At 46.3% G+C, this 22454-nt stretch overlaps 1 protein-coding gene across 2 annotated transcripts in view; it reads right to left on the reverse strand.

Annotated features, from left to right (window-relative positions):
• The window catches only part of CLPB (ClpB family mitochondrial disaggregase), a 136992-nt gene that overhangs the window by 112347 nt on the left and 2191 nt on the right, over positions 1-22454 (reverse strand). For both annotated transcript variants that reach the window (XM_081062572.1, XM_081062571.1), the window contains exon 2: positions 20492-20543. In XM_081062572.1, the coding sequence (XP_080918698.1) occupies positions 20492-20543 (52 nt within the window). The remainder of the gene's footprint in view (positions 1-20491; positions 20544-22454) is intronic.

Consider the following 22454-nt stretch of genomic DNA (forward strand, 5'->3'; position numbering starts at 1 on the left):
CTAAAGTTGTGAAGGGAAAATAAGGATGCGCATTATACATGGGTAGTACTAATTCTGTATCTATACACTTTTAAATTATGTTATTTATGCTTATGAGTTAAAAGTGTAACTCTAGAAATCAATAATGATATCTGTATGTAAAATAATACCCTGGAATATAATAATCGGTTTTATTGAACTTACAACGAACTTGCAACAACGAAGAGTTTTTGGCCTTCCATGATGCATAAATATCGTAAATTTACTACTGGTGCATAAAATTTCTTGTACCTTGTATCTGTTCTTGTATTTTGTAATTATTTTGTTACATAAAATTTCTTGTATATGTTCAAAAATAAATGCTAAAATTCCTTTATAATACAAAAAACAAATACCTAAATGTAAACAAATAAAATTTTGAATTAAAAAATTAAAACTAAAAATTTTTCCCAGTAGATGAGGGTAAACGGGATCAAATATATGGTGATAGGAGAACTGAATCTGGGTGGTGAACATGCAATGCAATATATAGATGATGTATTATAGAATTGTACACTTGAGACCTATATATAATTTTATTAACCAATGTCACCGCAATAAACTTTAATTAAAAAAAAATTTTTACAAAAGTCCATTGCATTAGTACATACTAACAATGAAATCTCAGAAAAAGAAATACAAAAAACAATTCCTTTTGCAATTGCAGCAAAAAGAATAAAATACCTAGGAATAAACTTAACCAAGGATGTGAAGGACCTATATGCTGAAAACCATAAGACATTTTTGAAAGAAATTGAAGACACAAAGAAATGGAAAGACATTCCGTGCTCATGGACCGGAAGAATCAACATAGTTAATTTAAAATGGCCATATTACCCAAAGCAATATACAGATTTAATGCAATCCCCATCAAAATCCCAATGGCATTTTTTAAAGGAATAGAACAAAAAATCATCAGATTTGTTTGGAACCACAAAAGACCCCGAATAGCCAAAGCAATCTTAAGAAAAACTGGAGGTATCACACTGCCTGACTTTAGCTTGTATTACAGGGCTACAATAATCAAAACAGCATGGTATTGGCAGAAAAACAGACACACAGACCAATGGAATAGAATTGAGAACCCAGAAATAAAACCACATAAATATGGACAGATAATTTTTGACAAAGAAGCTAAAAACATACAATGGAGGAAAGACAGCCTCTTCAATAAATGGTCCTGGGAGAATTGGATAGCCACGTGCAAAAGAATGAAACTGGACTGTTATCTGTCACCATGTACCAAAATTAATTCAAAATGGATCAAAGACTTAAGCATAAGACCTGACACAATAAACTGCATAGAAGAAAACATAGGTACTAAACTTATGAACCTTGGGTTCAAAGAGCATTTTATGAATTTGACTCCAAAGGCAATGGAAGTAAAAGCTAAAATAAACGAATGGGACTATATGAAACTTAAAAGCTTCTGCACAGCAAAAGAAACCATCAACAAAATAAAGAGGTAACCAACTGAATGGGAGAAGATTTTCGCAAACAGTGCCTCCGATAAGGGGCTAATATCCAAAATATACAAGGAACTCATGAAACTCAACAACAAAAAAACAAACAACCCAATTGAAAAATGGGCAGAGGACCTGAAGAGACATTTCTCCAAAGAGGACATACAAATGGCAAATAGACATATGAAAAAATGCTCAACATCACTAATCATCAGAGAAATGCAAATGAAAATCACAATGAGATACCCCTCTCCCCAGTCAGAATGGCTGGGGAGTATGATATCAACTCCCCTTGTATGATGATATCAACAAGACAAATAGTAACAAGTGTTGGAGAGGCTGTGGAGAAAAAGGAACCCTCATACACTGTTGGTGGGAATGCAGACTGGTGCAGCCGTTATGGAAGGCAGCGTGGAGGTTCCTCAAAAAATTATGAATAGAATTACCATATGACCCAGCAATCCCTCTCCTGGGTATCTACCCAAAAAATCTGAAAACATTTATACATAAAGACACGTGTGCTCCAATGTTCACTGCAGCTTTGTTTACGGTGGCCAAGACATGGAAACAACCAAAAGGTCCTTCGATAGACGAATGGATAAAGAAGTTGTGGTATATATACATAATGGAATACTATTCGGCGGTAAGAAAAAATGAAATAGGACCATTTGTGACAACATGGATGGATCTTGAGAGTATAATTCTAAGCGAAATAAGTCAGACAGAAAAAGCAGAGAACCCTATGATTTCACTGATATGTGGTATATAAACCAAAAACAACAAAAGAACAAGACAAACAAATGAGAAACAAAAACTCATAGACACAGACAATAGTTTAGTGGTTACCAGAGGGTAAGGGGGTTGGGGGGTGGAAGACGAGGGCAAGGGGGATCAAATATATGGTGATGGAAGGAGAACTGATTCTGGGTGGTGAACACACAGTGGGATTTATAGATGATGTAATACAGAATTGTATACCTGAAATCTATGTAATTTTACTAACAAATGTCACCCCAATAAATTAAAAAATAAAATAAAAATAAAAAGAAGGAAAAAAATTGTTTTTCCCTGAAACGTGGTTGTGCATTATACACGGGAGCACATTACACACGGCAAAATACAGTACCTCTGATGGGGAAGTGGGGGATTGAAGGAGTCACACTTTTACTTCCTGCTGTGAACGCTTCTGTATTGTCCAGTTTTGTTTTTTGTAACAACGAACATACAATTACTCTTAAAAAAAAAAAAAAAAAAAAAAAGCTTTCTTAGGACGAAACTAAAACTTCCTTCCTTCCCCCAAGAAGCCGACCCTAAGACAGCCTTGCTGCTGTCCCAGTGCCCTGTGCTAACCTATATCAACAGTTATGGTTTCCTTGTCTCGCTCCCCCAGTTGTCAGCATGGTCTTCTAGAAACAAGGACATGTCGCCTTGTCTCTGCACTCCTGGTGCTGGCACAGAGGCTGGCACACCGGAGGGCCCAGGGGCTGAACCAATGACAGTCTGCTGCACTTACCTACACAAATCTCTTGCCAACACACCTGTCTTGCACTGGGAGTTACCTGTTTTATACTTGTGTGCCTGACTTTTTCAAAGAACTTAAGCTCCTATGTGTATGCGTGAGAGACTGGCTTCTCACTCTCATGGCTGAGGACACTTAGACATAGGCCTGGGGCCCCATAGAAGCCATGGATTCCAATCACAGCTCTGTCAGTAACCTGCTGTGTGATTCTGGATGACTCTCTGTCTCGCTGGACCTCACTTTTCTCTGAAATAAAACAAAGGAACTGAATTAAATGATTTCTCAACTCCCTGCCAGTTCTAAAATCGTAGGATTCAAAACATGTGTAGCATCAAAATTGAAAAGTGGATTCCTAGCAGACATGGGCATCAGCAAGACTTTCACAGAAAAGACAGCTAGCTCCTAGGCTTGCTGTTTGTAGGCGGGAGGGAGAGTCCCACAGAAGAATATGGGGCAGTTGTGAGTTATCCTGGCGAACCAGCTCGCCTGCTCAGGAGAGGGAGGTACCACTTGATTTTTCTTCCTCCTTCTTTATGACCAATCAATACAAAGCGGCCACTGAACTTCAATTGTGTATTGTTCCAACTGATTTCCGGATCCTTCGCATGAACATGAACCGGCTCTCAGCTGCTGCCGGGGCGGGGGTTGAAGGGTAGGGAGCCCTGTCCCACCTGCATCGGAGGCCTGGAAGCAGTGAGCCATGCAGACTCAATCACGATCGCTATCTGGGCAACGGGGCCCTGGCTGGAGCCTCGCAGAAGGTCCTGTTTACAGTAATAACAGCACCAGGCCAGGCTGTCAGAGCAGAGGCAAGGCGCCTGGGGCTAGAATCCACACACAGCCTCCATCTGCGCCTTATCTACCCAGTGAGCCTGGGCTGGGAGGGGCAGGCCAGGGAGGGAAGGCTGCTTCAGACCCCAGCTGGGCCAGCAGGCTTAACTCCACAGACGCAAGGCCTCTCTCACATCTTTTGCATTCACGACTTGAACCAAGCACTCTCCTTCAAGGCCCAGCTCAATATCCTTCCTCTAGGAAGCGCTTCCAGGTGCTCTCCTGACCAGTGAGTAGGCCCATCCCAGCACGGTCACGCCCGGGCTACTAGAAAGGACAGTGGGTGGGAAATGGGGAGGATGCAGGACCTACAACGAATGTAGGCACATTGTGTAATGTGCCCGCATGCTTCCTAACTAGTCATTTTCTACCACATAAAGTTCCAATATTTCCACACGTGAAGAATGATCTGCAGAGGTCAATCAGTCCAATCCTTCCTTTTATTCATACAGATATGGAAGAGATTCAAAAAGCATCGGCTTGGATAGACTGATCTGGACGTGAGCTTGCCTCTGTCTCTTCCAGGCTGTGTGACTCTGGGCAGGTCATGTTAACCTCTCTGAACCTCTGTCACCTTACCGTATCAGCCTACCAGACCCACCTAACATGGGTGCTGAGATGACCAAAGGAAATAACATACGTGAAAGCACTTACATTTTCTAAATGTTAGTTGTCATTGTTACAAGTGTTCTATTTGTTCAAAGGAACACAGCAAAGGAGCTGTATCATAATCTCAACGACTACTTTGCTGGATTAAACAGAATAAAGTCCAATGCTGGGGTGACCATTCTTTCTCTCACCTCTCTTACAGTTTCTAGCAGGAACTTGGCACACGTTAAAGTATATAGATTATTGTTATTCTTAATTTCTTACCTTCAAATTTACAAAGCAGTTACAAAAATAGCACAAAACCCCCTCCGCTATATCCCTCACTCAGATTATCGTTACATTTCACCTCATGTGCTTTAATCACTCCTATTCTATTTTTTCTTGGACCATGTGATGGTTAGTTTCAGGCATTATGACCCCTTTTCTCCCTAATATTTCTGCACCTATTTTCTAGTTCAAGGACATTCTCTTACATAATCACTAACCAATAGTGATCAAATTCAGAACATTTAACATTGATAAAATATTTTTATCTAATATACAGCCCATATTCAAAATTCTTCATTTATCCCAACAATATCTTTTATAGCAATCACACCCTGCCCCACACCCTGTGACCCAGATGTAAACCAGGACCATTATCAGAATCTAGGATTGCAAGTGTCTTCAGTTTTCTTTCATCTACAATACCGTGTTTCCCCGAAAATAAGACCTAGTCGGACAATCAGCTCTAATGCATCTTTTGGAGGAAAAATTAATATAAGACCGGGTCTTATATAAGACCCGGTCTTACATTATAGTAAAATAAGAGCCCGTATTATATTATATATTATATTATTCCAGGTCTTATATTAATTTTTGCTCCAAAAGATGCATTAGAGCTGATTGTCCGGCTAGGTCTGATTTTCAGGGAAACACGGTAGTTCCTCAGCCTTTCTTTGACTATCATGATACTGACATTTTTGCAGAGCAAGACTAGTTTGTTTGTGGAATGTCCTTCAATTTGAATAACAATATTTTGGAGGAACTACTTCCTATAATTATCCATCCATTCCACAAACTTTTCACGCGGACTCTGAGCAGGACGTCAGGGCACTTTGCTGAATTCTGCAGTGTCCTTACCTTCCAGGCGTTCACTGGACGGCTACATACCTGGCAAACAGCTAACACACAAGCAAGGACCCTGGAAGAAAGTGCCATACGAGTGTAGCTCAGGCAAGAGAGCCACAGGGATGACTTCCTGGAGGCAGAGGCATGAGCTGGGCCAGGAAGTATGGCCAGAAGCAGATTCCCCCAGTGATCTGAGATCCTCTATGGGAAACATCTCCACTTCCCCAAGCAGTATGTGCCATGCCTGGGACTCAGTAAAACACAAACCCCAACAATACAAGGCCAGAAAGGGGCGGGGGTGACCCAGGGCACCCTCATCTGGGTACCTCTTCCCAGGGCTATATGCTATGTCCCAGTCAGCAGCTGCCATGGTGACTTGGTGACAAAAAGGAAAGGCCTGTCTAGGCAGCTGAAGTGTGGGAGAGGGCCATGGGCGCCACCTACTGGCACCACAGTAGGACTCTAGGCTGCTGAATGGGCAGCTGGGCAGCTGGCCAGTTGCCAAGAAGCTTGTCACAGTATAGCAGTGACACACATAAGTGGCTCGAACCTCTCAAATAGGGTTGGCACTTGAGCCACCACTGCCAAGCTCCGGAACCTCATGAGTTTTCAGTCAAGAATGGACTTTCCAAAACCAACCACAATACCTGGCTCCCAAGACATGTTCATTCCAGTAATAAAATTAAGTAACCTCTTCTCCAAGCTAGGCTCCGTGCTGGGCACTGAGGGTACAGAGATGAATCAGACAAGCCCACAAGGAGCTCCCAGTCTGAACTTGGGGTAGGAAAATGGGACAAGTAAATACACAAATAAGTGCTTTAAGTATCACAGTTGTTCTGAAAGTGGTTTGTTTGTATAGGGTCAGTGAGTACACAGCATGCTTGGCTCTTCATGTCTTGCAAACCTCTTGAATGGTGGAGTTCGATAAAGCTCTCATTTCTTGAGCAGCCTACTATGCAGCAGGCACTTGACATGTATGAGCTCATCTGATCCTGTGATTAATGAAGGAGCCTGAGTCTTACAGAGGGTCACTGACTACACGGCCAGTAAGTGGCAGCTTGGGATGGGAGCGCCTGCTCTCTCTGTTGAACCACACTGCTTTCCAGGGCACATATGCCATCTTTTTCCTTTCTTTTCTATATTAGGCTGGGGCCAGCATATAACAGGTATCTAATGGGACTAACCAACTAACAGAAATTGATAAAGGCGGCAAAGCCTGAAGGGGAAAAGAGGCTATCTGAGGGAATGGAGATAGATACGTTTTAGTTCTGCCTTTTAGAACCTTCACCGTGGAAGAGACCTTCATCCTCTTGTCTCAAGACGAGAAAGGCCCAATCATTCCTTCCTCTTCATGGTAGTCTCCATACTACCATCACTGCTTTCCTAATCACACGGCAATACAGTGCTTTACAGTGGTCTTGCCTTTAGGTTAAAACAAGCTTGGCAAATAAATCCAATTAACAGTATAGAAGCACAGGAAGCCCTGGTTCTCAGTAGGCTGGGCTGACTGTAAGCACAACAAAATCTAGGAGTATAATGCAGCTGCCAAGAAAGCTAATGTAAGCTCAGGCCATATTAATAGAACTATAAAATCTCTAACAAAGGGGATCACTGCCCTGCTTCTCACAATACTGGTCACACCACACTGGAATTCGGGAGCCCCAAAAACTTTGTGGCCATTTCATTAGAAAATGACTAGGATGGGGAGAAGCCTTAAAACCACAGTTTATATGACTCAGAGCTCTGTCTCCTAATAAAGGTCTAGAACAGGAAAAGGGAGCAGTGTGGTCCTAGAGGACAGAGTGGGGAACACAGAGAGAGTTGCAGAGGGACCTAACTAACATAACAGCAGCCACCATGTGTCAAGTGCTATGCCAGCTGTTTTCATACACAGTACTTCAGAATTCCTCACAAGATAAAAATACTTTTCTAATTACAAAGTGTCTTTGCTTACATTATTCCAATTGCCCACAGTGTCTTTTCACCGAGCTCCGTATGCCCAAATACGACCTACCTCCAGGCTCAGGCTAAATGCCACCGTGTCTGTGAAACCCTAACTTTTTATATGTAGTAATTATAATTTTATTACCAGGCGGCAAGTTCCTTGAAAGGCAAAGGTCATCATGATACATCTTCATGCTCCTCCTCAATGTCGAATGGGGCTTATTGCTCATAATGGGCTTTAAGAATAAATAAATGCCAAAGATGACATACAAATGGCCAATAAGCACATGAAAAGATGCTCAACCTCATTGGCCATCAGAGAAATGCAAATCAAAACCACAATGAGGTATCACTTCATACGGAAGAGGATGGCTAGAATAAAAAAGGCAGAGGCTATAATAACAAATGTTGGCAAAGATGTGGGGAAATCAGATCCCTCACATTCCCTGCTGATGGGAATGTTAAATGGTGCAGCCACTTTGGAAAAGAGTCTGGCAGTACCTCAGAATGTTAAACACAGAGTTAGCACAGGATTCAGCAGTTCCATTCCCAGGTATCTGCCCAAGGTATGGAAACAGACACTCATACAAAAACCTGTACACGAGTGTTCATAGAAACATACGAATGTTCACAAGAGCATTATTCATAATAGCCAAAAAGTTGAAACACAAATGTCCATCAATATAAATAAAATGTGTTTTATCTATACATAGAATGTTATTCAGCCATAAAAAGAAATAAAGTACTGGTACCTGCTGTAACATAATGAACTTTGAAAATATTATGCTAAGTGAAAGAAGCCTGACATAAAAGGCCACATATCCATTTATATGAAATGTTCAGATAGGAAAATACATAGACAGAAAGTTGCTTAGTAGTTGCCAGGGTCTGGGGAGGGGGCAATGGGGAGCTACTGCTAATGGGACTAGGGGTTTTTTTTTGGGGGGGGGCAGTGGTGAAAATGTTCTGGAGTTAGATAGTGGCAATGGTTACATAATCTTATAAATATACTAAAATCCACTGACTGAACTGTACACTTTAAAAGGATGAATTTTGTGGCATATGAATTACGTCTCAAAATGAAAAAAGAGTAAGTGAATGAATGAATATTTGATCAATCAGAGTTTTGTTGCCTTTTAGGAGGCAGAAAGTACCTTATACCTAGAGGTTCCCCTGAGGGCTGGATGTTGCCCCTCAGAGAACCTAAAGAGGGGACTGTATACTGGAGAGAAAGGGAGGGCAGAGCAGAAGTGCCTTGGATCCTGTCTGGTCCACGTGGGGGCTGTGGCTGAGCCCTCATGGGCTCTGGGAAGGCTCCTACCCTGCCTGCTGGGCTCTGAACCCCTGGCATTCCAGGGGCCTCCCCCAATTGTTAGTGCTTTACACTCTGTCCATCTCCAAAGGCTGGTCAAACACACAGCCTTCCCAGGAGGCCTGGGTGCTATCCCCCCAAACAAAAGGGCATTGAGATGGAAGCGTCAGCTCAGCCTCAGAGGATTCTTATGCAGCCGTAATGGGCCTTCCAGCCACATGAATGGAGGATCCCGGAGACCAGTCAGCTGGCCCAGCTGCTGTACCCTCCTGCTGGGTAGCCTCTGGAGAATAAACAGGGTTTCATTCAACCAATCAATCAACCAGCCAGACTCTATCTGTAGCGTGTGCCCTCTGAGCATCCCATCAGCCTTGTGTGACCAGCTGTGATGGAGGCAGAACGAGGTGCCATCCAGCTTGCTGTGACGGCACTGCCTGAGTGAAGAGACACAGGTATGAAGCAACGGAGGAGAAAGAAAGGCAAGGAGGTAGAAACTAAACATGATACTGACTCAGACTTAAAGGCTATGGGATTCTGGTGAGAAAGATCAACATAGGCCAGAACAAGCAGTGAACTGCAGTGAGAAAAGCATACTTTGGATTCATGTGGGCGTCAGTTTAAACCCTACTACTTACTGGCTGTGAGGTAGTAAGCACTAAATCTCTGAACCTCAAGTTGTCTCATCTGGAAAATGGACATAACACAATCCGTTTTGAAATAGGGTAGCAACGAATGAAGACAAATACAATATCAGTACACTGCCTCCCATAGAGGGTACGTAGTAAGTGACCACTATTATTATTACTCGTGAGGGTGAGCTTTCTGAAGAGGATGGGCAAAGTGGGCAATAAAGCACGAATAGGATCTAAACAGACAGAGGGATAAGGGATCTGGATTTAGTAGTTAATCTTCAGGAACCTTGTGGACTCGCAGTAAGGCAGACAGAAATGGTTCTTCCTTTAGCTAGAAAACATCTCCCTGAGATTGGAAGAGCTAAGAGAGGAAACTGATCAGGGCAAGACTCTCTCTGCTTTGGCCCTCACAACCTCCTCACCTGTAAAATGAAGTGGCGGGCCCCTTCCAAGTCGGCACCTTTGGGCAAATTACTTACGCAAACAGAATTTCTGTTTCATCATCTGTGAAATGGGGCTAATTACTTGCACAGTGGCAAGGATTTAGTGACTAAAACCTCACATAATACCTGCCACAAAAAAGGCATTCCATAAATACCAGCCACTAGTAGTAATATTTAACAATTTCATTAAAATTTTCTTTAGAATATCTATGTATTTTATAACATACATATACAAAAATATAGAGGGTGCCAAAAATTGTATACACATTTTAAGAAAGAAAAAAACTATTAAAGTTGTAATACTCAATATACACTGATAACAATAGATGAATACAAGTCATGTGTATACATTTTTCTGGCACTCCCAGTATATAATATACTAAAAATTGTTACTAAAGAGATATGCTATAAGTAGTAAATAAAAGTCTGACTATATGTGGATTCTTTCAAATAAGTAGTAAAACTAACCATAATAAGCTGTGTGGTTCTTTTCTCCACGTAATATACATTTACCTTGTATCCGTCAATCTGGAGGGGCCACACTAAGAGTTCAAGAAAACTGTGGAGGGTAAAAATTGAATATCCAGAAAATTCTCTCCATTACCTTAATTTATGTTGCTAATGAGGGGGCAAAAACCTTGTTAATAACACTCACTAACAACACCTACAATGTACACAGCACTTGGTGTGTGCTAGGTAGACCACTAAGTGGTTTTTCTCACTTACTTTTCTCATTTAATATTCACAATGGTGTGAAGTAGGTCAGTCACCATCCCACTGTAGATGAAGACGCTACAGCTAGAGGTCAGGCAACTTGCCCAAGGTCATAGCGCGAACACGGCACAGCTGGGACTCCAGCCTGTCTTCTCAGACTCCCAAGTCCTTACCACAGGGACGCCTGCCAGTGACAAGAAAGCCTCTGGCGCAGACCCACGGACAGTCACAGGGATAACTACTTACCGCCCTAGAATGACTCTGGGCTTGGGACCCCTACTCGGAAGGGAGGAGTGGGAAGGAAACTGGATGTAGAAGAGCCTCAAACTTCACAAGTGAGATTTTTCTGAGAAGGCTTCTCACACAGGACAGGGACAGGGTGAGAACTCAGAGGCAATCCGCTAAACGGGAAACTGCAAGCCCGGGAACACATTAGCTTCATGTTTTCAATTCTCTTGCCTTTTTCTGTTCCTCAGTGTCCAGGAAAATTCTTTGGGGGGAAAATCCAAGTGGTCCTAGTCATACGGATAGGATTTGCATTACGGCCGCGACTGGGCTGGGATCCTGCAGCAGCAGCAGCAATGGTGGCAGGGAGGCAGAGCCTGACAGCTGCCCTGCTGTGGGGTCCCTGGGGACTGCAGCTTTGTGGCCTCACTGCCCGGGTGACTGGATCAGTGCCCAAGAGCATGGCACACACAGGCTGGTTCCTAATGTTTCTCTGCAATCAGAATGGTTGCTGATCATCCCATCAATTCCCTCCCAGTACCCCCTAAACCCTAACTCAGCTGCCACTGCTGTTAGAATGAAGACACAGCGCTTACGGCCTCAAGGCCCTGCTACTGCTGCTTATTCTCTAGGCTCCGGGCACCCGCGCTGAGCTACAGTCCCATCACCCTTTTTCTGTCCTTCACATTTGCCATCGTTTCTCCTTCCATAGCGTCTGTTAATAAAAGTTTCTCTGCCAGGAAAGCTCTTCTCACCTTCTTGACTCTCACCCAGGTTAACTGCTGTCCTCGTTCACTTCACAGCTCCAGCTTCCTTTGGGAAGCTTCCCGACAAAAAGAAATCTATTTGACACGCTTAGGATTCTCTGCAGTGTCCCTTTGCAGCATTTGTCACAGCTGTAATTTCACATTTGACAATGTCTGACCACGCTTTAAACTCCATGAGGTGAGGCGTGGACAGGTTTTTGGCTTGCTACTGACCCATCAGGGCCTGACATCAGGACCAGCAGATAGCAGGCACTATTTGTTGAATGAATCAATGATTGAACTAATTCTCCATTTTTATTTCACTTTTCCAAAGGGAGGGCAGTCCTCTGTTTACAGGTTTATTACAACTGTAAATAACTACTAAAATCTGCCTAACTCTTACCATTTACAAAACACTTATACAATATTCAGTAAGTATTTGTTAAGGATTTACACGAATAGCAATGAACAGAGCGATGGTCTGACACCTCCAAAACTCACAGTATTGAGGGAGAGAGAGAGAGAGAGAGAGAGAGAGAGAGAGAGAGAGAGAGAGAGAGAAGGGAACATGATCCATCCCACCCGAGGGTAAGTGGGTAAGTGCTATCACAGGAAGCACTGGTGCTGTGGGAACCTGCAGGTACCTGGAGGGTGAGGAAAGGCTCCTTGGAAGATGTGACTCTGATGACCCAAAAGGTGAGCCTCTTTCTAAACAAGCGTTCACCTGCCTTGAGCTCACTCACAAGCTCCTGGGAAAGTGGTCTGACAGGTATCATCAAAGATACTTCACAGTCAAAGTCACTGAGGAAGTTAAGGGACCACTAACCCAAAGCCACATAATCAAGAAGCAATAGGACCAACTAGAGGCTCAGTCCCAGGGCGACGCCCCCCTTCAAGGACATGCCTCCTCCCCACAAGCCACCCAGTAGGTCCTGCTGTTTTCTGCCCCAGGGCTTGGCCAACCGCCTGACTTTGCTGGGCTTCCAGGCAGTTGGCTGGCTGCTTCTACAACTCACCTACCCGCAAAGTTCAGAAAAAGCTGCTAATCCCATCTTCCCCGAGTGCCTTCCATCACCAGGCAGCAAGCAAACAAGGACTCAACCAGTCACACACGTCAGGAAAGGTGCCAGGCCCTGGGCCACTCCGCAGAACTGCTTGTCTGGGGAAGGCCCGCTTGAGCAAGCCCCGGTGTTTCGTTGTGTGACCTGGATCCTTCCAGAAGGATTCAGTTTTCTCCGCAGAGCATAACACTGGGTACTGTATTTGAAAGATCTCAGTGAGAACCCCATTAACAAGACTTGGAAACTAAGACTCAGAAAGGAGTTTCTAAAACTTATTAAGGGTCCCAGAGTCAGTCAGTAACGGTCTCAGAAGTGGAACCCAGGTCTTCTAATCCTAAAAATCTTGTATTCGTTCCATAACTTGATGCTGCCTTCCAACATCCCAGCATTCACAAAGCCTGTGTTGGTCACACCCAGGCATTCAAATCAACAGTGTGAGGATCTTAGGGAGCTCTCAAGACAAGCATCACATTACAAGAGTGATGCCAGTTAGGCCTTAACCTTTGGTCTAAGATAACACTTTTGTTTCAATCCACTCAAGCCACAAGGACATTTACATATTTGCTGGTTACGAGAGCTGGATGTTTTGGTTGCTCTGATTCCATCCTTATGCCCAGCGACAATGATACAACAATCGATAAACAGACAGCCTCTCTGAGGCCCCGAGACAGCCAAATGTATTTACCAGCCCAGGTTTCTGTTAATTAGATAAAATCCCTGGATCAATGGGCAGAACATTTACCTGTGCTGTAGCTAAGCACATTCTGGACACCTTCATCCTGGCACGAGGACAGCAAGTGCCTCGAGCCCCAAGCTGGAGCATCTGGGGACAAGAACCAAACCATCGATGCAAATCTAAAACAAACGTGTTCAGCCCTCAACACGACACCACCTCTTCCTTCCTGAACCGCAAGCCAAATCAGGCTTTTTCCCAAAGGCACCTAGTAAACAAATTTGAGCTGCTATGAAGTCCTTTGTTTTCTAAAACCAGAAATCTAAACAATCTCTAAAGTGATGGAGATTTTGAGAGGCAGCGTGGTATGCATAGTGGGAAGAGTCAAAAAGGCCCATACATACAGCTGCCTGCTTGACATCACCTGAGTATGTCGCCGGCATGTGAAATTCAGCACGTTCAAAACTGGACTCATCCTCTCCTTCCCCAGCCCCCCTCTAGCATCTTCCTGTTGGTGAACTGGGAACAGCACCCAGGCAGCTGATGAAGCCAGAAAACGGAGATTCATTCTTCACACCTTCTTCTCCCTATCAGCCACAGCCAATTCTATTCATTCAACATTCACTGATTGCATACCTACTGTGTGTCAGGCACTGATAATGTTCTTTCCCACCCATCACCAGGTCCTCTAGCTTACTTCCTCCATCTCTGCTACTGATGTCTCAGATCCAGTCATCACCTCCCGTCATCTTCTCTCACCTGGACTACTCCTGTCGCTTTCAACCAGTCTTCCTGCCTCCAGCATGGCTCTCTATCAATCTTTTCTCCACGGAGCAACCAGTGATCTTCTAAAATTATAGATCTAGATCATGTCACCGTGTCCCTCCCTCTCTCATACAAAACCTTAACATTCTTCAATGGCAGCCCACTGCTCTTAGTAAAAATAAGAATCATTAACATGGCATACAGACCCAGTGTGATGCGGTCCTTGCTTAACTCTCCATGTCATACCACGTTCCCCCTTGCTTTCTAGAGTCCATACTGGCTTCTCTCCATTCCTCGACTTCACATCTTTTCTCGACTCAGAGCCTTCCACCTACTGTTCCCTCTAACTGAACGTTCTTCCACCTTTCTCTTCATCCTTCAGCTGCTTCCCATACTGCTACAAACCCCGACCTCCACCCCTCGCCTACGCAAGGTTAGATTCCCTAGTGTCTTGTACTTCACTTTTTTAAAAAGTTGTATTAAGGTATAATTCACACACCATACAATCCACCCATTCAAAGTGTACAACTCAATTGTTTTTAGTACATACAGTCGTGCAACCCTGACGACTGACTCCAGTACATTGCCATCACCCCCAAAAGAAACTGGGGGCTCATCCGCTGTCCCTCCCAACCCCAGCCTCTCCGGTCCTTGTCATAAACAACCTACTTTCTGTCTCTATGGATTTGTCTACCTTGATATTTTAGATAAATAGCATCATAGATGTGGTCCTTTGTAACAGAACTTCATTCGTTTACACTGAAGAACAATATTCCACTGAGTGGCTACATTATCATCAGATTATTTATCAGTTAATGGACCACGAGGTTGTTTCCCTCTCCGGGCTACATCACGTAGAAGCACATTAACGTACATGTTTTCATTTCTCTGAGGTACATACCTAGGAGTAGGCTTGCTGGGTCATCAGGTAACCGTGTTTAACATCTTGAGGGAATGCCAACTGATTTCTAAAGCAGCTGCACCATTTCACATCCCCACCAGCAGCATCTGAGGGTTTCAATTTCTACCTCCTCACGACACTTGATTACCTGTCTCGCTGATTCTAACATCCTAATGGGGATGAAGTGCCAGCTCATTGTGGTTTTGATGAGCATTTCCCTGATGACTAATGGTGTTAAGGATCTTTTTCAGGTGCTTATTCATCATCTGAGTATCTCCTTCGGAGAAATGTCTATTCAGATCCTTTGTCCATTTTTAAACTGGGTTCTTTTTTATTGTTGAGTTTTAAGAATTCTTTATATATTGTAGACACAAATCTCTTAGTAGATATTATGACTTCCAAATATTTTCTCCCGTTCTGTGGCAGAGATTTTTCACTCTCTTTAAAGTGTCCTTTGAACACAAAAGTTTTTAATTTTGATTAAGTCCAATTTATTTCTTTTTTTCCTTTGGTTTCTTGTACTTCTGGTGCCACATCTAAGAAGTCTTTGTCTAACTCAAGGTCACTAAGATCTACTATGTTTTCTTCTAAGAGTTTTATAGTTTTAGCTCTTACACTTAGGTCATTAATCCACTTGGAGTTAACTTTTGTGTTATGAGGTAGCACTCCAACTGTATTTTTTGCATATGGACATTCAGTTGTCCCTGCACCGTTGTTGGAAGACAAATTGAACTCATTTTGAAGTGCTAATTATAATTACATAATTAGTCATCTGGCTCCCCGTTAGACTTCACGTACCAAGTGGGCAGGGGCTGTGCCAGTTTTGCTCACCACTGCAGCTCCAGCAGCAGCCCAAGGCCTAGCTCCTAATCAGCACTCATAAATATGGGCTGAGTGAAGTCCTAATTTTATTATTAACCATAAGCACTCTACAGTTCTGTGCAATATTGGTATCATCATCTTCCGTGTTACTTAGACTCACAGAAGGTAGGCAGCGTGCGCCTGGTTCTGCTGGTTCTGTTTCTGAGTAGCCTCCATCTTCACCTGGGGAAGGGGTGGTGGGTTCCTCCAGGGCAGGAACTTCTCCTTCCTCGGTGCATAGCCACCAAAAGAAAATCAGCTCAGGGCTAGGCAGAGAGGACAGGCTGGACAGACGATCACTGTGGGACAAACGGACAATGTCCTCTATGACCAGGCCCTTACCTATCTCCAGGCCCTTCTAGCCTCAGACTGGGACCCAGCAACGCTGACCACTATGTAATTGCCCCCTCCTCACCACATACCCTGGGCTGCTTTTGTCTTGGTGCGACCACTTACGCTGTCCCCTTTGCCTAGAATGCCCTCCCCTTTTATCTGCTAAGCCTGACGGGTATTTTAAGACTTTAATTGGGTGCCATGTCCTCTAGGACACTCCCTGGTCCCTCAAGTTGGTCAGGAGCACGTTCTGGGCTCCTGTCTCTCAGCACTGTCTTCCACAGACGCCACCTTGGGTAGGAATCACACCTAGTCAGGTGTCCCCTGTGCCACGCATAGGACCCAACATGACAGGTGCTCAGGAAATTTTTGTCAAATGAACAAATGAATCCAGGAAAGGGCAGGCAGTCTGATGTCCAGGTTTTAGACCAGGCTTCCTTCATTAGAGAATGTTTAGGCTGATGAACAACTGAATTAAGCACTCCACAGAGGACCCCAGCTCACCGCTGGGAGAAGGGAAATGGGGAGCGGTGTTGTCTTTCACTCAAGTTTGCTCTAAGGGACACGTGATCTCCACTGGAGAACAGGAGGCCTCACTCCTCCTCGCCCTGACAGCTCCTCATGCGGCTCAGCCGGAGCCTGGACAGATGTGCCTCGTCTGCCCTGCGCCCTGGTTGCGGGTGAGTGGTTCCTGAATCCAGCAGCCAGGCTGGGCTTTGGATTGGGCCCAGGCATGGGGCCACTTGCTCGTGCTGCTGACAGGTGGACAGGCGAGGCAGGACGGGTCTCCCCTCCTGAAGAGGTGAGCACACTAATCAAGTTTAAGTGCCATGGGGGAGAGGGAAGGAAGTAAATGCCACACAGGGAGAAAGGAGGAGAGAAGGAAGGGAAGCGGCAGGGACCCCGCCTCCCCGATACAGGCCATGGAAGTCCAGAAATAAGACTGTGGACTGCCCGCTTCATGCTTGCTGAAAAGTCAGTAAAAAGTAACTTTCCCCAAGTTCTGCTGTGCTGGAGAACAGAGGAAGAGATGCAGGGAGCCACTGTGTCCCTGTCCTGGGGAGGAACACAGTCTAGTGGTTGAAGATGAGGTCTAGTCCCCAGCTTTCTTAATGAAAAGAACAGGGCGTGGCAGGGGGCAAGTCCGACCCTGCCCCTTTAGCCTGGCAGGTCCAAGCCACACAGTTAGTTCCCAATGCCACATACAGCAGGCCAACAGTGCCCACACATCAGGGCGCTGTCCAGAGCCTTGGGCTCCATCATCTCATACCCTGTTGGATTCCTGACCTCTTCCTGATTCGGGCAGCGTGTGAACCTTGCTGGTTTTCCTGTTGATGTTCAGCCCTGCTTCTCTCACCTGACCTCCAACTTTGCTCCTGGATAAGGATTCCTGTCCTTCCACAGGCTGGTAAGCCCTCCCTAGACGACACTTATACCCTCCCAGACCAGAAGGGAGAAGCAGCAGGGCACACGAAGGGGCGATCACACCCAGTGCGGAGGAGTCAGGAAGGCGTCACAAGGCACACAGCACTGGCACTGAGCCTGGGAGGCTGGGAAGACTGAAGCAGGTGAGGAGCAGAGATGAGGGCGGCGTGCGTGGAGCCCCCAGGACCTGCAGATTCCAGAGTGCCCTTCGAGAGGTGAATGAAGCACCTCCCTTCTGAGAAGAGCTCAGCCTGCTGCCCTGGACTCTCCCAAGGCGCTGGGGCTGGGGAGGACAGGTGGACATCAAGGTAGAGACACACACAGCACAGAGCCCGAGAGGATGGGGGGGGGGGGAAGGGGAGAGGGCAATATTACTTGCCAGGTCTGAGTTTTATTCCAAATACTGATACCACGGATCATACTGATCATACACATGGTGACCCAACCATACGTAAATTATGTGTAAGTTACTGTTATCACTTTTGAGAATGGGACTCTATCCTGCTATAGGCAAGTCTGTTGGGCAAAGCTAAGGGCCAAGACACACAGAGGAAGAAATTCAGAGCAGCATGAAGCACCTATGCAGAGTCTAGGGCGTAGAAAGGCTGAATGAGGACCTGCTATAGGAATTCAAGCAGGTTTCCTTCCAGCAAGGACGGTCAGACTCTCCCCAGCCCCAGCTCTAGGCCTAGCTCTGGTAGGAGGAAGAACTGTAACTGGTAGTAACTGTAACTTCATGTCTGTTTCCTTGACACCAGAGCCAAGGTTACACACATCCCGCCCTCTGGTGCCTAGCAGGGCCACTCATTCATTCAGAAGCAAGAACTGTTTTGGGTGAGAAGGAGGAAGGATCTCCTTCTTCAGGCCTTCATTACCTTAAATTTGTCTTTACTGAAACAGTCTCTCGACAGATCTGCCTTCAGCCTTTCCCCAATTTAGCTCATCCTTCACCTTCTGAATGACCCTAACAGGGCAATTTCACTGCTCAAAAGCCTCTCATGTCTCCCCAGTGCTCTGAAGAACTCCTCAGCGTGGGCATTCCAGAACCCGCACATTCCAGCTTCTCCCAAATCACCTTCTATTTCCGCGCACCCTGCGACTCTGCACAAGGGCCACCTCGGCAGCAGCAACATGACACCGGCCCGGCAGCCGGCATCTTCTGCCCCTGCCTCTGCTCAGCCTGTTCCCTGCTCATTGCTTCTGGGACAGCAGGGGGGAGGCTGCCACACTGACGGGCACGGTCTGTGGCTGGTTCATCTCTGAGTCCCTCACAAGGGGTGAAGGGAGATTCTGAGTCATCATGCCCGAGAGATGGGACAGAGGAGGCAGGGAAACAGCAGGCTAGAAACCGGGAACACACACACGAAAGCCTCTGCAGACCCTGGCCACGCAGACAAGAATGAATGTTGTGAGTCACACACACACTATCAATTCAATCATTTTCTCTGTTCTTTGGGCAGGTTTTTAACTCCTATTAGAAAAACATGTATTTGAAAGAGCTAAAACAATCAACACATGGGGGCGAATGGAATAGGCTAAACTCAGCCTCCCTGGGTGACAGCAAGGTGGCCTCAGAGCACTGCCATTCTGCAAATGTACGGCCTGCACTGGCTTAGCAGAGGACAGCAGCAGCCTGGCAGCCCTTAGCCGTTACCAACAGGTGACTCCAGGGTCAGCAAAGGCCTCCGAGGCAGGGCCCAGCCAGTCTCCCCCCTTCCTCCCGCGTCCTGCAGCAGAAGGAAGCGAGGCGCGTGCTTCGGGGGCACGAAGATGCCACGCACAGCCTGCCGTTATGAATGGCTCTTATAACAACAAGCTGACATCTGCGCTGGGTTTTTAAGATGCATCATCGCATGTTTATTAAACTATTGCTCTATCATATTTATTAGGCTACGAAACAACTCCCAGCCCATACTGCCAAAAGTGGTTTATTAAAAACTAAGCCTTGAACATTAATACTCAAAAGCACCCTTGAGAATCAATAACGCTGCAGATAAAATGAAAGGGAATCAAAGCAGTAAGTCTTGGTGGGGGCTGCAGCTGCCTCTCAACACTTGCTGTACAGCTTGTATTAGGCAGCTGGAGTGGCGAAGAGCACCAAGGGGGTGCGCACTGGGTGCAGGCCAGCCACCCCAAAGCCCCGACTTCTTACCTACAATGTGGGCGGGGTAGCAGGGTTAGAGGAGTGTCCTGTGGCCATCTAGCTCTCTACAACAGGCCCAAAAGGGTCAAGATTAGGACTAGTGGGGGCCCCTGGTGTCACCAAGAACAAAACCTCTGCCCCTAACCAATATCCCATACTGATGCCCTATGCTGGCCCCAGTCTGAGCATCCATCCTGCCCCTGGCACCAGGCTGGGTCCCAACTGAGTCCTGCCCCTGACCCAAAACAAGTCTTAGATCCAACCAGCCAGTGGTCATAAGGGGCCCAGCTGAGCCAGGGGGAACTGAGGAATGCAGTCAGCCCCTGGGCAGGAGCCCAGCATGGGCACTCGGGCCAGCGGGCAGGTCCTCCTAGCCCCCGCAGACCTGGCAGAAAGGCCTCTTCCAGCTCCCTCCCAAATCCCTAAGCCTTTCCATGGGTGCCCACTTGCACCCCATCCAGGCAACAAGCAAAGAAACGAGAACAAACTGGAAGATTCGGAGAGGAACCCACAGGATGTGGAGGGGACTCCAAACCATGCCCCGTGAAGGAAAAAGCAGTGGAAGGATCCAGAGGTATCCGGGGGCAAAAAAAAAAAATGGTAACACAGGGCTCACCAAGGGAGCCCAGGTGACTCTGTGACTAAGGGGCTCAGTTGCCAGCTTAGCGTGAGGATTTCCTCCAAGGCGGTCATCACCCGAGAAAAGCGCTCACCCACTCAGGCCCTCCTGGGGGGACAGCAAGGCCTGGGGCTTGACACTCACCTGCTGACTTCCTGGACATTGTTGGCGCGAGCAGCTTCCATCAGGGCTGCATCTGAAGAGAGACGGGGCACTGGTCAGATCCCTGGCCAGGACGACCCCTCAGGCAGCTTAGAGGGCCCAGCAGGACGGCAGAGGTGGAGGCACGTCAGAAACAGGGGCTTTAACAAGGGAAACGATGCCAAGATGCAGGCGTACCCTGGAGATATTGTGGGTTCGGTGCCAGACCCCAATAGTGAGAATCGCAATAAAATGAGCCCTCATCTTTTCGCTGGTGGAGGGTCTTGCCTTCAATGTGTAAACAACACAACATTTGTGAAGCACAATAGAGTGATGTCAACAAAATGAGGTACGCCTGTTAAGTGAAGAGAAGGCTACACCCCCTGCCGACCTGGGATCCCCTGGTAACGAGTCCTCCCCGTCTTCCTAGGATAGAGCCCAAACTCTGAACATCTCTCACCACGCAGGTGATCGCGGTCAAGTGCCAGCACCACGTGTTGCCGATGGTAAACGCGGTGTGTGTGTTACATGACTGCCGTTGGTGTTCGTCACTCCTCTACCTAGCCCCCTTTCTCCCCCAATTCCTTTCTCAGCCTACTTTGGAATCTTGACGTCACAGGTCACAAGCCCAGACAGGACAGGGAGAGGAAGGCAGAGATGAGGACCGCTCTGAGAGGAGAGACAGCCAGGAGCAGCAGTCCAAAGACTTGGCTCCGACCCGCCCGCCCTACTTACCAAGGGCTGCAGCAGCCCCTTTGCCTCTCAATCCCAGCTTCCATGACTGTAATGTCGTGGCAACAATCCTTGCCCTGACAGGCTCTCAAGAATACTGAGGAGATGAAATGATGGCGTAAAAATCTGCAAACTCCCCAGTGCCAAGCCCAGCGCAGCGAGACACAAAATAGAGGGTTCGGGTCCCTCAGGAGTCACCTAGCAGAAACGCTAAGCCTGGCCTACCCTGCAGGCTGTTGGCACCACCATGTGGCCACAAAGAAAAACTGCCCGACTCAGAAATCTCAAAAGAACAGCAGAAGCACAATTTTTTTCAAATACAGTTTTCGAACGTCTCCATTGACGAACAGTTCGGTTTACGAACGCCGTAAATTTTATGGATCTATGGTATCATTAGATAGTAAAAGTCATGCTAAATTGCTATTTTAGGGGTTGATTTTAAAGGTCTGGAACGGATTAATCCATGTTGCATTACTTTCTATGGGGAAACCGCGCCTCGGTTTTCGAATGTTTCAGAACTCGAACCGTCTTCAGGAACGGATTACGTTCGAAAACCGAGGTACCACTGTAGTTAGTACCAAGTGCTCATGGAGCCCTGTGTGCCCAGCCTGGTTCACAGCTCCACTGTTGACCACTGGACAGACTCATGCCCTGCTTTGCCTCAGAGAGTTCTCAGTCCAGCCAAGAGACTCATCCAGTGAAACATGAGAGGAAGCACGAGCAGGTTAGAAAGAGAGGATCTGGAGACAGACCTGGGCTCCCATCCCAGACCTGCCACTAATTTGCTGCATGACCTGGCCAACCCACCTAACCGCCTCAGCCTCAGTTTCCTTGGCAGTGTAATAGGGATAAGACTGCCACCTTATCAAGCATACGCAAACCAGTTCTGTGGGTCAAACATTAATGCCTTCATCCCACTTCCCGGCCAGGGCCAGGTCCTTCCTGGTTATCTTCCCCCAATTGTCCTCCAAGCACGCACTCAGGCAGCGCCCAGCTGGAAGGGGAACAAGCATTCCTCAGAGATCCCTGTATCCACTGTTCCCTCTTTCTTCAAAAGGCAGTGGCTTCTACAAGGTCACAGAGGGAGCAAGAAATGAGTTTAGAACAGGGCCTACTGGTTCCTAAAGAGTACAATTTCTACCACTGCACTGGGCCTGAGCTTACAATTCCAAATCAGGGGACAGGGTAGCTAGCAAGTTAGAAGGGTCAAAAATGGTCATGGTTTCAGTCATTA

Source organism: Rhinolophus hipposideros (genome assembly GCF_964194185.1).
Source record: "Rhinolophus hipposideros genome assembly, chromosome: 10".
Lineage (NCBI taxonomy): Eukaryota > Metazoa > Chordata > Mammalia > Chiroptera > Rhinolophidae > Rhinolophus > Rhinolophus hipposideros.